Genomic DNA, 12,973 nt, shown 5'->3' with positions numbered 1-12,973 from the left:
CTCTATGCTGGAGCAGGGATGGGGCGGGTTTCTGGTTGGGGGGGCGGTTGGCGCATGCGCAATGCCACGAGGCGGAGGAGTCCGGTTGGACAATGGCGGCCGCGTGCGCGTTGTAGTAACGGTAGCTCGGTGGTGGCTGCGAGGGGTGGGTGATGGCGGAGAGCGGCGCGTGGCTGCTCGTGCTGAGTTCGGTGTTTCTGTGCAACCTTCTCAAAATCCTCCTGCCCACCTGCTCCTCTATTGTAAGTGACGTCAGCGCGCCGGGCTCCCTCCTTAGCAACCGTCAGCCCCCGCTCGCGACAGTGGCCGTAAACTCCCGGCTGGCGGCTCGGACGCCGGAGACGCTGCCGGTGTTTCCCTCTCTCAGGGACCACAGCCCGGCTGCGGCGCGCGCGCCCCTCGGGAGCCTGGGGCGGCCTGGCCGGGGCACTGGCGCAGGGAGCCCTGGGCGGGCGAGAAGCTGAGCCGCGGTCTCCTGAGCCCAGGCTGGGGCCTGAGCCCCGGGGCCAGCTACAGGCACCTGGGAGAAACGGCCCCGGCCCTGGGGCCTGGCTGGCAAAGGCCCGGCCTGTGCCGCTGTCCCGCGCCGAGCTCGGCCCTATCGGGGCCGTCGTGACTCAAGGGTGCGTAAAGCGCTTCGTCCCACCCCGGGTTTTCTGTGCTCTGGCCTCAGGCGACTGCTGTCACTGCCAGGCTTTGCCCCTGGAAATGGCACCTGGCTCCCTGAGGCCAAGGGCCCGTCCTAGTGGTAGGTGCTCGTTAAAGGCCTGTGCAGGAAACGCCGCTCGCCCCGGCCGGGTTCAGGGTTTTATCAATTGCCAGTAACCCGAGCGGAGAGCTCATTTAGAGTCTCAGAAAAACTGACCTCCCTCCCCAGACATTCCTTGGTGGCTCTTAGTGACCAAAAGGGCCTTTACAGAGGCCTTGTATGTTAATCACTGTTTCGTGTCCAGCCACAGATTGTACTCCTACAACCTCATCCATAAATTGAACCTATTATACTCTTGGGAGAATTCTGTGCACGCGTAGAATTCATTTCCCCCCCACAGACTTTTTTTTCTCTACAAAAAATACATTCTGCTGGGCAGGTGCTGCAGCTACACCTTTCACCCACTGGGGCTGCCATGGCACCAGACTAGAGGGCAGCCAGCTCAGCGAGCCTGGCTCTGCCCATTGGGCCAGGTGAGGAGGCACGATGTATGGGGGACAGACAAAACCAGTGTGTGTGGGGGGAGATTGGGCTGCTGGGGGGGTCACGCAGGTGGGTTCAGAAGGGCTAGTGGGGGGACATATGGATGGGGGCTGAATGGCAGGGGATGCAGGGATGCATAGGGACTAAGGGAAGAGGCGTGGGGGTGCAGGGACACATGGGGACATGGGTGGCAGATGTGCCTGACTGAGTGGGAGAGGCTAGGGGTCGGCCAGGGTCTGCATGGGGGAGGCTCCTCAACTCCCTAAAAATCTCCTTTCCCAAAAAATCACAACTGTTCCATGCTTCTCTCATACACACCCACCAACCCTCCTCACTTCTAGGCTCCTTCCCAGCAATTACTTCCTTCTCTTTCAGCTCCTCCATTATCCCTGACTTCCCCAAGCCTTTGCACTGCTTCTGAGGGGTGTGGGAAATGTGGTTCTGTATTTTAATTAAAATGAATGATTACTCAGAGTTCTGTATTAATTTGCCTAGTAAGGAAACTATTTGTCAAAAAACATTTCTTGAATTTTTTTTTGGTCTGTATTGTTATAGACATACTTGCTGACAGGGATTTTGAAATAAATTACCAAAATAATTGGAACTTGTGTGATTATATTGTTAATTAATTTGCCTAGTAAGGATCCATTTGTCAAAAAACACTTTCTGAATCTTTTTTTGTCGTCTGTATTCAGTCATTCCCCCATCAGGCCCTATCCCCATTATTTTTAGTAAAAATCACAGACAAATCACGAGCCTGCATGAATTTGTTTATTGCTCACAATCTTTCTGTGACTTACCAAAAATAACCGTGAAAAAATCTTTAACTTTAAATATTAACATCATCCTTCTGAAGTAGCTATTCAGCATTATCATGAAAGACGTAACTCTATTTTATCGACAGTATTTTAGAAATGTTTAGAAACTATAGAGCCGGGGTCACCAAGCGATCGATTGCAGTCGACTTGTAGATCCTGGAGACTTTCCCAGTCGATCGTGATCTCCGGCCGCAGAAAGTCTGGCGGTATAGCAGTGCTGTTGCTAGGGCAGGCTCCCTGCATGCTCCAGCCCTATGCCATTCAGAAGTGGCAAGCACGGCCTGGGGGGGAAGGGGTCTCTGCGTTGCTCTTGCCTGCAATCGCTGCCCCTGTAACTCCCATTGGCCAGGAACGGTGGCCAAGGGAGCTGCGGGGGCAGTGCCTGCAGAGGGGCAGCACACGGAGCCATGTGCCACCACCCTGCAGGGGCACGTTGGCCCCTTCTGGGAGTGGCATGGGGCTGGAGCAGGCAGGGAGCCTGCCTTAGCTCCGCTGTGTCGCCGACTGAGGTAAGTGCCGCCTGGCGGGAGCCTGCACCCCAGCCCTGAGCCCTCTCCCGGAGCCAGCACCCTGTACCCCCTCCTGCACCCCAACACTCTGCCCCAGCCCGGAGCCCCCTGCTGTACCCAAACTCCCTTCTAGAGCACGCACTCTTCACCCTCTCCTGCATCCCAAACCCCTGCTCCAGGCTCAGCTCAGAGCCCTCTCTCACACTTGGAACCCATCAGCCCCAGCCCAGAGCCTGCACCCCTTCCCAAATCCCTGCTCAGTGAAAGTGAGTTGTGGGGGAAGAGTGAGCAACAGAGAGAGCGGGGGGTTGGACTGAGCTGGGTGGGGTAGATGCTGGGTTGCACTTAAATTCAAAAAGTGATCTTTTGCGTAAATAGGTTGGAGACCACTGCTCTGAAGAATAAGTCCATATAAACCCAACATTCAGATTGTGGATTCTCATTTTAAGTTAGGCAGAAAGATACACTGCAAAATTCCCCCCCCCCCCCAGCCCATTCTTTTTATCTCACAATAGTTAAGTAATGGAACACTTAAAGAGGTGTACTGAAATTATTTTAGAAAAATCAACAAACTATATAAGTAAAAAAACTTAGAAGACCGATGTCATCATTACTAGTTGCAGCTCTGTTTTCTTTGTGGTGTTTGAGTGACCTACCGCCTGAAGTGTTAGGCTTTTTGTCCTTAACTTGTTTTGGGATGGAATCAAACAATTCTACTCTTAGATAGGCATGGAGTAGCACACCTGGTTCCCTATCAACCACTTATTACTGAAGGTTGACTTGGTTTTGGACACTTGTGTTTTCTCCTTTCAGGAACCTGTGACCAGGGATATTGTGTAACAGATGCCTTAAAACAAAATATATTTATTTAGTAGTTGGAATAAAGCACAAAGTTACAAGAGTTTAAAATAAAGAACCTGTACATGTTTGTCTTATGTAGAGTACTACTATCCCAGAAATTGTAACTGCAGCACTCTTAGCTTCTTGAGATGCCCCGCTAGGTCTCTTGCTGGTCCTCTCTGACCCTCCTTTAGCCTGTGCACTTTTATCAGCCATATTATTTCCTCTCCCTTTTCCTCCTGGGTTCTTTACAAAAGTCAGTAAATGCACGGTAATGCACATTGGAGGGAAAAAAATTCAACTACTCATAGAATCTTGTTAGGTGGAAGTTAATTATATCAGCTCAGGAAAGTGATCTGGGTTTTATGGTAGCCAGCTCAATGCACCTCTTCCAGTGTGGATATAAAAAAAAAAAACCCAACAACAGCAAAACCCTAACCAGATGTTAAGATGCACGGGAGATGGAATGGCAAATAAATTGGAAAATGTATAAATCAGTGGTGCACCTCAGCTAGAGGACTACAGCACTTTTCACATCATCTTAAAAACAATAGTGCAGAAATAGAGGGAATTCAGAGAAGACAAAATGATTAGGGGCATGGAAAAACTTATATGAAGAGATGGGGATTGCTTAGCTTAGAAAGACACAAATCAGAGGGGAGATGATACAAGTTTATAAAATAATGATCGGTACAGAGAAATGTTCTCCCTGTCTCAATACCAGACAAGGGCACGGTCAATGAAATTAAAAGTTAGCAAATTTAAACTGGTAAAAAGGAAATATTTTTTCACATAATATGTAATTAAAGCATGAAACTCATTGTCACAAGAAGTTGCTGAGACCAAGAATTTAGCAAGATTCAAAAAAGGACCTAGCCATTTATATGGATAGCAAGGACATCAGAATTATAATACTTAAAGGTAACAAGAATTTTGGAAGGGATATTAAATGTCATGCTTCAGGGGTTAAGCCAATCTTTGACTACTAGAGAATAAAATGAGCTATGAAATTAGGTTGGTGTAACTGTCGCTCTGGATTGTGAAAAATCCAGAAGCAGTTAAACTGACCTGGCCCAGTGTAGACAATGCTAGGTTGGCGGGAAAATTCTCCCATTGACCTAGCTATTGTCTCTTGGGGAGGTGGATTATCTGTGCCAACAGAAGAACTCCTCCAAATAGTGTAGGTAGCATCTTCACTGATGTGCTACAGCAGTGCACGTGTGCTGCTGCAGCATTTTAAGTGTAGACAAGCCCTTAGTGACTGGGCCTCAACACTCAAACTCCATTTCACAGCTTAACAAAGAACCAGAATTTGTTGACATTGAGGCTATGCTGCAGTCTATGTATTTAATCAAGATTTTTCTGAGGGGTGGGAGTAAAGATTAATTTGTTCTGTGAGGTTGTTGAGTCCTTTAGTTGATATTGTAAATTTATTCTGTGGTATAAGTTTTAAATTGTACAAGTATATAGAAAGTATGGTATTTGCTCTTTTATATATTTAAGAAAATAAATATATACTAAATTCTGACTAAATAGCTGGTTGAGTTCCTTTTTTTTTTTTGTTTTTTTTTTGTAGATATCCAGATTGCTACAGAAGGATGCAGAGCAGGAGTCCCAGATGAGAGCTGACATTCAGAACATGAAGCAAGAACTCTCAACCATTAGTATGATGGATGAGTTTGCTAGATATGCCCGACTGGAAAGAAAGATTAACAAAATGACTGACAAACTTAAAACTCATGGTAGAGTGCAATATTTGCCACTTGTTCAGTTTACCTAAAAACACATCTTTTTCCAAGTATGTGTTTTTATTTTGACTGTATTTGACCTTATTTGTAGAGCCTTTCACTTTTTTCTTTATCCCTAAGCAGTGGTGTCTCTGGTTTTTTTTTGTTTTTAAGTTTGAGGGCTTTATTAATATTGTTTTTTATTTCTGTTGTACATAATACTAAAGGGGTGGGATTTAGAATCTCCCCAAACTGCAGCAATTCAGAGAAAGAATTCACAAGGAAACTGAGGCAGAAGACAAGTTTTCATTTTCTATGTCTGAAGAAACACTCCAGTCAGTCAGTACACCTAGAATTTTTTAGTTCAAGTCAAAATAGCAGCGTGTCTTTAAGACATGAAAGTGAGCTAGTAAGGCTTTGGCTTCATTGCAAAAAGGTGTTTTTTTCTTCAGCAGGATAATTAATGCATGTTAGCAGTCCCTTTGTAAAGTCCTAATGGAGACAAGGCACTGACTGGAGATTTTAGCACAAGCTAATTAGACATGGTCAGTCCTCTGCCTCCTGCCTGTGGTTGGCCTCACCTAGTTTATCTCTTGGTAAAACTACAGTGCATTGTCTCTACAAAGCTGTTTAATAAAGCTTTTGGCCGCTGGGCCACCATGTTTAAAGATATATTCTTTTTGGTGGATTCCTTTACATTGCTCTGAAGCATCACAGTGGTTGAAACTCAAATTGAGAAAACAGCCTTTCTTGTCAGATGTAACTATTTGGACTAATCACACTAAAATGATTTTTCATTTTGAATGAGATTCATTCAGCTGGGCAGGAAAGTATTCTTGACAACATTCCCTGAGCCCAAATGGTTAAAAAAAGTCAGTGACAGAATGCCTAATGCAATAGTCTGTGTCTGCTAAAGAGATTGCACTGTCCCTATGGAAAAGAGAGTACTCTCGTTTGTGTTTAATCCAACATAAGTTTTCATAGGTCAGCAGCCATAGAGATTCCCTTTGGTTGGGGATAGAACTCTTGGTTACACATGACATTTCTTAGTCTGGTGAACCACTATTTCAAACATTCCCCAGAGTAGCTTTGGTTAAGGAAGTAGGTAGCATCTTACTCGCAGAGGGATACTCTGTAGCATACACTGATATTTTGGACGATGAAAAGAATGCCTATGTTTTCCAATAATAAATTGCCAGAGACAGCACATAAATAGGAGTATAATTTTTGAACAGAATATTTTCATTTGGAAAGTGAAATGTTGTTAATTCACCAGTTTGAGCTAAGCACATTTACTGTTATATAAATAATACAGATGGCAATATTTCTTTTCTTTTCACAGTGAAAGCACGAACTGCTCAATTAGCCAAAATAAAGTGGGTGATAAATATTGTATTCTACATTTTACAAGTAAGTGAACACTTTATTACGATGGATTATTAAAACAAATACTTACAATGATATTTTACCATTCGGCAGCTATTGGCTAATACTTATCTATGTCTGCACTACAGACCTAATAGCGGCACAGCTGCACCGTTGCAGCTTTCCCACCAGCCGGAGAGAGCTCTCCCACCAGGATAATTAAACCACCCCCAATGAGCAGTGATAGCTGTGTTGGCAGAAGACACTCTCCTGCCGACATAGCGCTGTCCACACCAGCGCTATTGTTGGTGAAACTTAGGTTGGTCAACGGTGTGGGGTTTTTTTTCACACCCTGACCAACAAAAGTTTTGCCAACAAAAGTGCTAATGTAGATAAAGCCATAGAAGTGTATCTGACATTCTGACTATATGTAGCATGGCAAACCCTCTCATCAGTAAAACACTTATTTCCAGGGAGAGAGGATATTGCTAATGGGGGGGAAGGGTGGTATTTGTGGGGAGGAGGGATTTTTGAGTTTGATTTAAAGTCTGGTCTGCTGTTTTCTGGCTTTGGTGGGAGAGGAGGCTTCTTGCCTTATCTATTAAGTCATTGCTCTGTTATTTATGTCAGAGGCAGCTGGAGCCCAGGATAGGTGCTATCTATCTTTGTAAACTGGGCTGGTAGCCCTGCCTGTTGTTAAGGTTGCTTACACATTTACAGTTATAAGACCCTGTTTTCAGTTGCTTATAACTTTACCAGACTTTAACTGTTTGGACTGAAATTTTCCTTGAAAGAGGGTTTAGATTCATTTCTTGAATAGTTCAGATTTCATGCCAATTCATTGTTTTGTCTCTCTGCTGAGACTGTCAAAAAAGGTGACCATTAGAATCCATTGTGAGGTGTTTTTTTTCCCTCTCTTGATGTGGACACCAGTCTAGTTTGTAGCAGACTATAACCATCAACTCAGTTTATCCTGGTTGAAAAAAATAAAAATCCATCAGATTGTAACAGCTTTTGATCACTGTTTATCTGGGCTAAAATTGACCCAGCACCTACAGGTAAAAAGCACCATTTTTCTATGAGCCATCCAGTCCCCCAAGAGACCGTATTTTGATGTTGACATTTTAATATTGTGTGTCTAGTTAAGATGATTAAGTAGCATTCAGATTGTAACAACTTTTTGTAGTTTTATGGGCATGGTCTTACATTTGTAAGTTTAACTGCACTTCATAATTATTCATATTTTAATTTACTGCCACAAAATAGAAATTTGAACATACTTTTCATGTGTTATTGTCCTGGCTAATGAGAATTTTCATTCCAGGCTGCCTTGATGATCTCACTAATTTGGAAATATTATTCTGAGCCAGTTACTGTGCTTCCAAGCAAATGGCTAGCACCACTGGAACGTTTAGTAGCCTTTCCTACAGGAGTGGCAGGTAAGATTGTGTGTAAAATAGAATACATTTCTCTTCTCCAAGTGTATGTGGATTCCAATAGTATAACGAGAAAGGGCACATGGAGGATAAAAATGCTTTCCTTACCTATCTTTCTAATAACAAAGAGAATTTTAAACTACAGTCTTTACTGAGCAGGCTTCTGGGCCCTACTGCAATTTTAATATTAAATAACGTTAAAAATAAAGGCCTCTTTCACATTATGGGAAATTTGAAAAAAGTGATTAGAGACAGAACAGCCTGCTCTCAGCTTCCTTTGCTGAAGGAAACATGATTAGGCTGCATGGGGGCCTAGACACAGAAATGCATTGTAGTGTTTCCCTTCTTGGCTTTAATTTTTTTACGGAAGTAAGTTTAAGCAATTCCTGAAGCCTCCCTGGATGTCTGGTCTCTTCTACAAACCTCATTCACCATATTTCCATTTGGGATATTCCTTTCTGGGCCGTTGGCCATTAGCAGAACCCTGCCTTTGCTTCTGAGAGAAACTGTATGTATTTCCTTTATTATGTTAAAACTAAAAAGATGTTGAAAGGAATTTATGTAGGGAAAATAAACTAGAGATCAATTTTAAATTAATAAAAGCCAAAACCTCACATTAGATTAGAGTAATCATGTACAGGTCATATATAAAGTGATCTGAAATGAATTTAGAAAAGTAATGCTCGAGGGCCCACTCCCACTTCCACTGAAGTCAAGGGGAGCTTTACATTGACTTTGAAAGATTCAGTGTTTAGTGAGAGACCTTAGCAAGGTGTTGGTAGACAGTTTAAAAGGTGTCAAGTCTAAACTTTTGCCTACCTTAAAAAATACTATATCTTTCCACATTGTCTTCCTGATCTTTGAAAATCTATCATTTTGAAAACAAGAGCTTCAACAGAGAGGTAAAAAAATGCAACTTTTCTCCAGCACTACCTAACAGTAAATTCAAGATTCAGGGTTTCTCTGAGGTCTCAGATCCATGTTTCTGAATGGAGACCCTGACTGCCGTATACTGACGAGCTGAGCAGATGGGCAGACTGCAAGGACAATATAACGCGTATATATATGCCCACAAGCTAAAACACAGATGACAAGCCTATATGTGCCAATGGTGTCCTCTTCAAAGGATTCTAAATTATGTTGCTATCTTTTTAACACTTAAAAGCTTTCTTGAGAATGGTCCCTATTCACCATGATAATTTGCTGAGACAGGACTGTTTCTGTGGTGCTGGGAAGGATTAGTCCTTGAAAGGCATTTACTTAAACAATACATAAAGCTTTGAACAGTTCTGTTCAATTTTCTCTCTCTCATCCTCTTCTTTTGTCTTAGTTGATAATCATGAGGGAAGGAAGGCTATTGCTCTTGATAATGCTTCTAAATTATGCTGCTGCCAGTACAGAAACATTTAAAACCATTGAAAAGAATAGTTTCTCCACCTCTATCCCAAGGAAATAATTTTCATTTTTTAAACATGATACTGAATTGACATAGCATAAAAATGCAGAAACTTTCCAAAAAAGATTCAAAGCCACATAATGAACTAAAAGCTCATCCAGAATCTTTCCCTTTGTTTTTTATTTTGCTTTGCCAGCCTAAAGTGAATTGTGAAATGTGATTGGTCAGTGTCAAGCAGCTTTTGTGGGATGCCAAGAAAATCCAGCTTTTGATTAAAAATTACTGTTCTACTTTCTAAGAATTTGGCACTTTTTTTTAAACTTGTGTGCAGCAGTACATTCACTTGGAAACAACAATTCTCTTTAGTTTTGTAATACTTTTAATTTTTAAGGAGTATTATCTTTTTCTTTTTGTTTACTTACCACTTTATTGTTGCTGAACTTCCTGGTGTCCTTCAGTCTGGAAACACTCTATTCTGCCAAAGATAACTACTGTATGTCAACACTGTTGGTTTTAGTGGGAAGGCCATTTAAAACAGTAGCACAAGAGTATCTGGAGGGAGGGTCCAGCAGTGACGGAGTTAGTAGTTTTTCCCCGGTATACATATTTAAAACATCTCTTTAAGAAAATAGAGCATTTTCAGGAAACGTTCTTTTTACCCACCTTGAATTTTTTTTTTTAATTTAAAAGGAAGGTTCTACTGTGGTGCTCCCTTTCTACTTCACCTTTGTCTTCAACAGCAAAGTTATATATCTCTAATCATACAACAGGTATGTTTAGAAGCTGCAGGATATGTATGCCACCCATTGGTACATACATACTGTACCTCTCATTTAGTACCGTCTCCCTGACTTTCAGATTCTCTCAGAATTAGGTATAAATACTTTATCCCTTGATTTCTTAAAATTTTCATTTTTGAAACTTCCTGAGTTACTTACCAGAGTTAGAGATGTGTGTTTGAGAGTTACTGATACAATGATGCACATCAGGTTTTTCTCTCTCTTCAGGGGGTGTTGGAATTACATGCTGGCTTGTCGTCTGCAACAAAGTTGTGGCCATTATGCTTCACCCTTTCAGCTGAGAAGGAATCCCAGAATTCTAAACTGCATTTCCGTTATTACAGTTAGAAAGTGGAGTCCTGGAGTCTTTTACAAGAGACAAAATACAGAGCTTGCACTAAGTACTTCACTTCTGGTGTATAAAGGGGGAAAGCCCTGTCCATCTAAGGAAACAATTGTTGTATACAATGTAATAATTAAGCATGAATTAATGTTCATCTTTTTTTATTTCAGTTCAATATTTATCAATAAGCTTTATTGGTCATACCTTCTTCCCTTGACTTATCCCTCAAGTTCTTAGTCAATAACTTTTAAAGAATAACATTTCTTTTGATAAACGCCTCATTTTTGTTGTTGATGGCTAGTATATACACTGGTTAACTGTAGAAACAAGAATTTGTCATTACAGTTTCACTGAGAATCAGTTGCAATGCTGGATTAACTATAGCTTTTTAAGGTGAATTACAGAGTGGGTGGGGATTCTTTTGGGGCTTTACTATTTCTTTGGCAGAAGTATGGAGACTGCTTCACATAATTTTCTTTCGGTGGAGTAGGGAGATAGATTTACTGCTTGCTTATTTTAGAATGCGATTTCCTGACTTTACCTTGCGGACTTCAGCATTTGTGGGCTGTTTTAGAAGATGCACCACTGATTTAATTGAAATCTAGAGTTGTTCCCTGGCCCTCTCTCAACTGCCAAATATGTGGTGGCTGGCTACTTGTTCCTGTCTGCTCCCAAATGACAATGGAGACCCACTTTCTTGAACGTATTCTATCTCCTCTCCCAAATGGCTCTTCCTAGCCCCAGACCTGATTCTCCCTGTCAAAATACTTCTCTTCCCCCTATCTTGAGGGAATATCACTGGGGTCATGCTCTGGTCCTGAAGTCTCCTTTTTTCCTCCTCTTTCTGTCTTGGCCCAGGAAGAGGGAGAAAAGCGGTAGTCTCAAAGACATGCCAGAGCATGGCCCCAACTTGTACTCTGTTGGGAAGGAACGATGTGGCCAGTCTCTTCCTGTTTCATGGTTGAGGAGGAGAAGCAGGAAATGTTTAAACTTCAGAAGGAAGCGCAATCACTAACATTTCAAAATATTAGAGCATAAGCTTTCGTGGGCTACAGCCCACTTCTTCGGATGCATAGAATGGAACATATATATACACACACACACACAGATAAGTTGGAAGTTACCATACAAACTGTGAGAGGCTAATTTGTTAAGATGAGCGATTATCAGCAGGAGAAAAAAAACTTTTGTAGTGATAATCAAGATGGCCCATTTAGACAGTTGACAAGAAGGTGTGGGGATACGTAACAATAGATTCAATATGTGTAATGAATAGAGACTGGGAGTGGCTGGGTCATTGCACATATTGAATCTATTTCCCCATGTTAAGTATCCCCACACCTTCTTGTCAACTGTCTAAATGGGCCATCTTGATTATCACTACAAAAGTTTTTTTTCTCCTGCTGATAATCGCTCATCTTAACTAATTAGCCTCTCACAGTTTGTATGGTAACTTCCAACTTATCTGTGTGTGTGTATATATATCTTACTATATGTTCCATTTGATGCATCTGATGAAGTGGGCTGTAGCCCACGAAAGTTTATGCTCTAATAAATTTGTTAGTCTCTAAGGTGCCACAAGTCCTCCTTCTCTTTTTGCGGATACAGACTAACACAGCTGCTACTCTGAAACATTTCAAAATATGAGTAACGTCATCTTCCAGGATAGCCCAAGACAGTCTGCAAGGTAATAAAGTAAGTCAGGGACTCGGATTTCTAAGTAATAGAAAATCTTGAAGAAAACGATAATTAGCAGAGGAAAAACTTTACTTTTTGGAATGAATCCTCTTTTCTCCAGTGCTAAGCTACAGTAAACAGGCTGGATGCATATGGTCCTGCAGGGTAAGGGACCTCCCTACTAACCTGCTGAACAGTGATAAAACTGTTTTGCAACTGCTGGGCTACACTGTCCACTGCCCATGTCATTCCTTTCCTGGAGGGCCAATGGTCAGTGGATTTGCAGAGTCCCTGATCCACAAGCCCTGCATGCCTCTACACTGGCATGGAAAAAACTCACGTGGAAAGGGGCACATAACACGCCTGTGTAAGTTCCAGGAACGTTGGCTCACCTGCTTGCCCGGTGCAATGGACCCGCATCTGTTCCACTACATTCAGCTCCCTTCATAGTCCTAGAGGGATGTGCCTGATTCTCATCCCCCGCCCCCAGATGAACGCTTTGTTTAGGAATGAATTCTTAAGGTCATGATATCTGTTCTGTGTGTGTGCATGAAATGCTTTTCTTTGTATGTGAATTTTTAATGTGTTTTTTTATGTTGGTTATGTTGAGTCTGTATTAATATTTATGCATTAAATATGCAGCACCAAGAAAAAAATACAGGGATTGAGAACCGGTGTGCATGGTTTCTTTATTCATTAAATAGGTGGTTCATGCCATATTCATTTTAATTAAAACTTTTGAAAAGATTAACGATCATTTTATTGGAAGATAATTGGTAGTTCCTAAGGAGATAAACGAGGAAACAGTGCATTACATACACAAACTTTGAGGCACTAAACGGAGATTATTTTAACCATACTATTAACACTGGTCCCCTGGATCAGGGGTGG

The 12,973-nt window shown here is 42.1% G+C and overlaps 2 protein-coding genes across 4 annotated transcripts in view; both read left to right on the top strand.

Moving 5' to 3' along the window:
- Window positions 1–24: 24 nt before the first annotated feature.
- Window positions 25–11,517, top strand: GET1 (guided entry of tail-anchored proteins factor 1). The gene is made up of 5 exons (XM_073360591.2): window positions 25–242; window positions 4,936–5,101; window positions 6,429–6,496; window positions 7,776–7,890; window positions 10,291–11,517. The coding sequence occupies exons 1-5, from the start codon at window positions 153–155 to the stop codon at window positions 10,362–10,364; spliced, it is 513 nt and encodes a 170-aa protein (XP_073216692.1). The 5' UTR covers window positions 25–152; the 3' UTR covers window positions 10,365–11,517.
- SH3BGR (SH3 domain binding glutamate rich protein) overlaps window positions 7,806–12,973 on the top strand; it is a 93,796-nt gene continuing 88,628 nt past the window's right edge. For all 3 annotated transcript variants that reach the window (XM_078854543.1, XM_078854542.1, XM_073360578.1), the window contains exon 1: window positions 7,806–7,890. The gene's annotated coding sequence lies outside the window, so the exon portion shown is untranslated. The remainder of the gene's footprint in view (window positions 7,891–12,973) is intronic.

This window comes from Lepidochelys kempii, chromosome 1 (assembly GCF_965140285.1).
Source record: "Lepidochelys kempii isolate rLepKem1 chromosome 1, rLepKem1.hap1, whole genome shotgun sequence".
Classification (NCBI taxonomy): domain Eukaryota; kingdom Metazoa; phylum Chordata; order Testudines; family Cheloniidae; genus Lepidochelys; species Lepidochelys kempii.
This window is presented reverse-complemented; position numbering and strand designations above follow the sequence as displayed.

What these genes read in the sequence shown, in the direction of transcription:
- GET1 (XM_073360591.2), top strand. Translation starts at nt 153, where the DNA reads ATGGCGGAGAGCGGCGCGTGGCTGCTCGTGCTGAGTTCGGTGTTTCTG. An exon ending in TGACAAACTTAAAACTCATG is followed by an intron (nt 5,102 to 6,428) that starts GTAGAGTGCAAT and finishes TTCTTTTCACAG; the next exon opens with TGAAAGCACGAACTGCTCAA. An exon ending in CTTTCCTACAGGAGTGGCAG is followed by an intron (nt 7,891 to 10,290) that starts GTAAGATTGTGT and finishes CTCTCTCTTCAG; the next exon opens with GGGGTGTTGGAATTACATGC.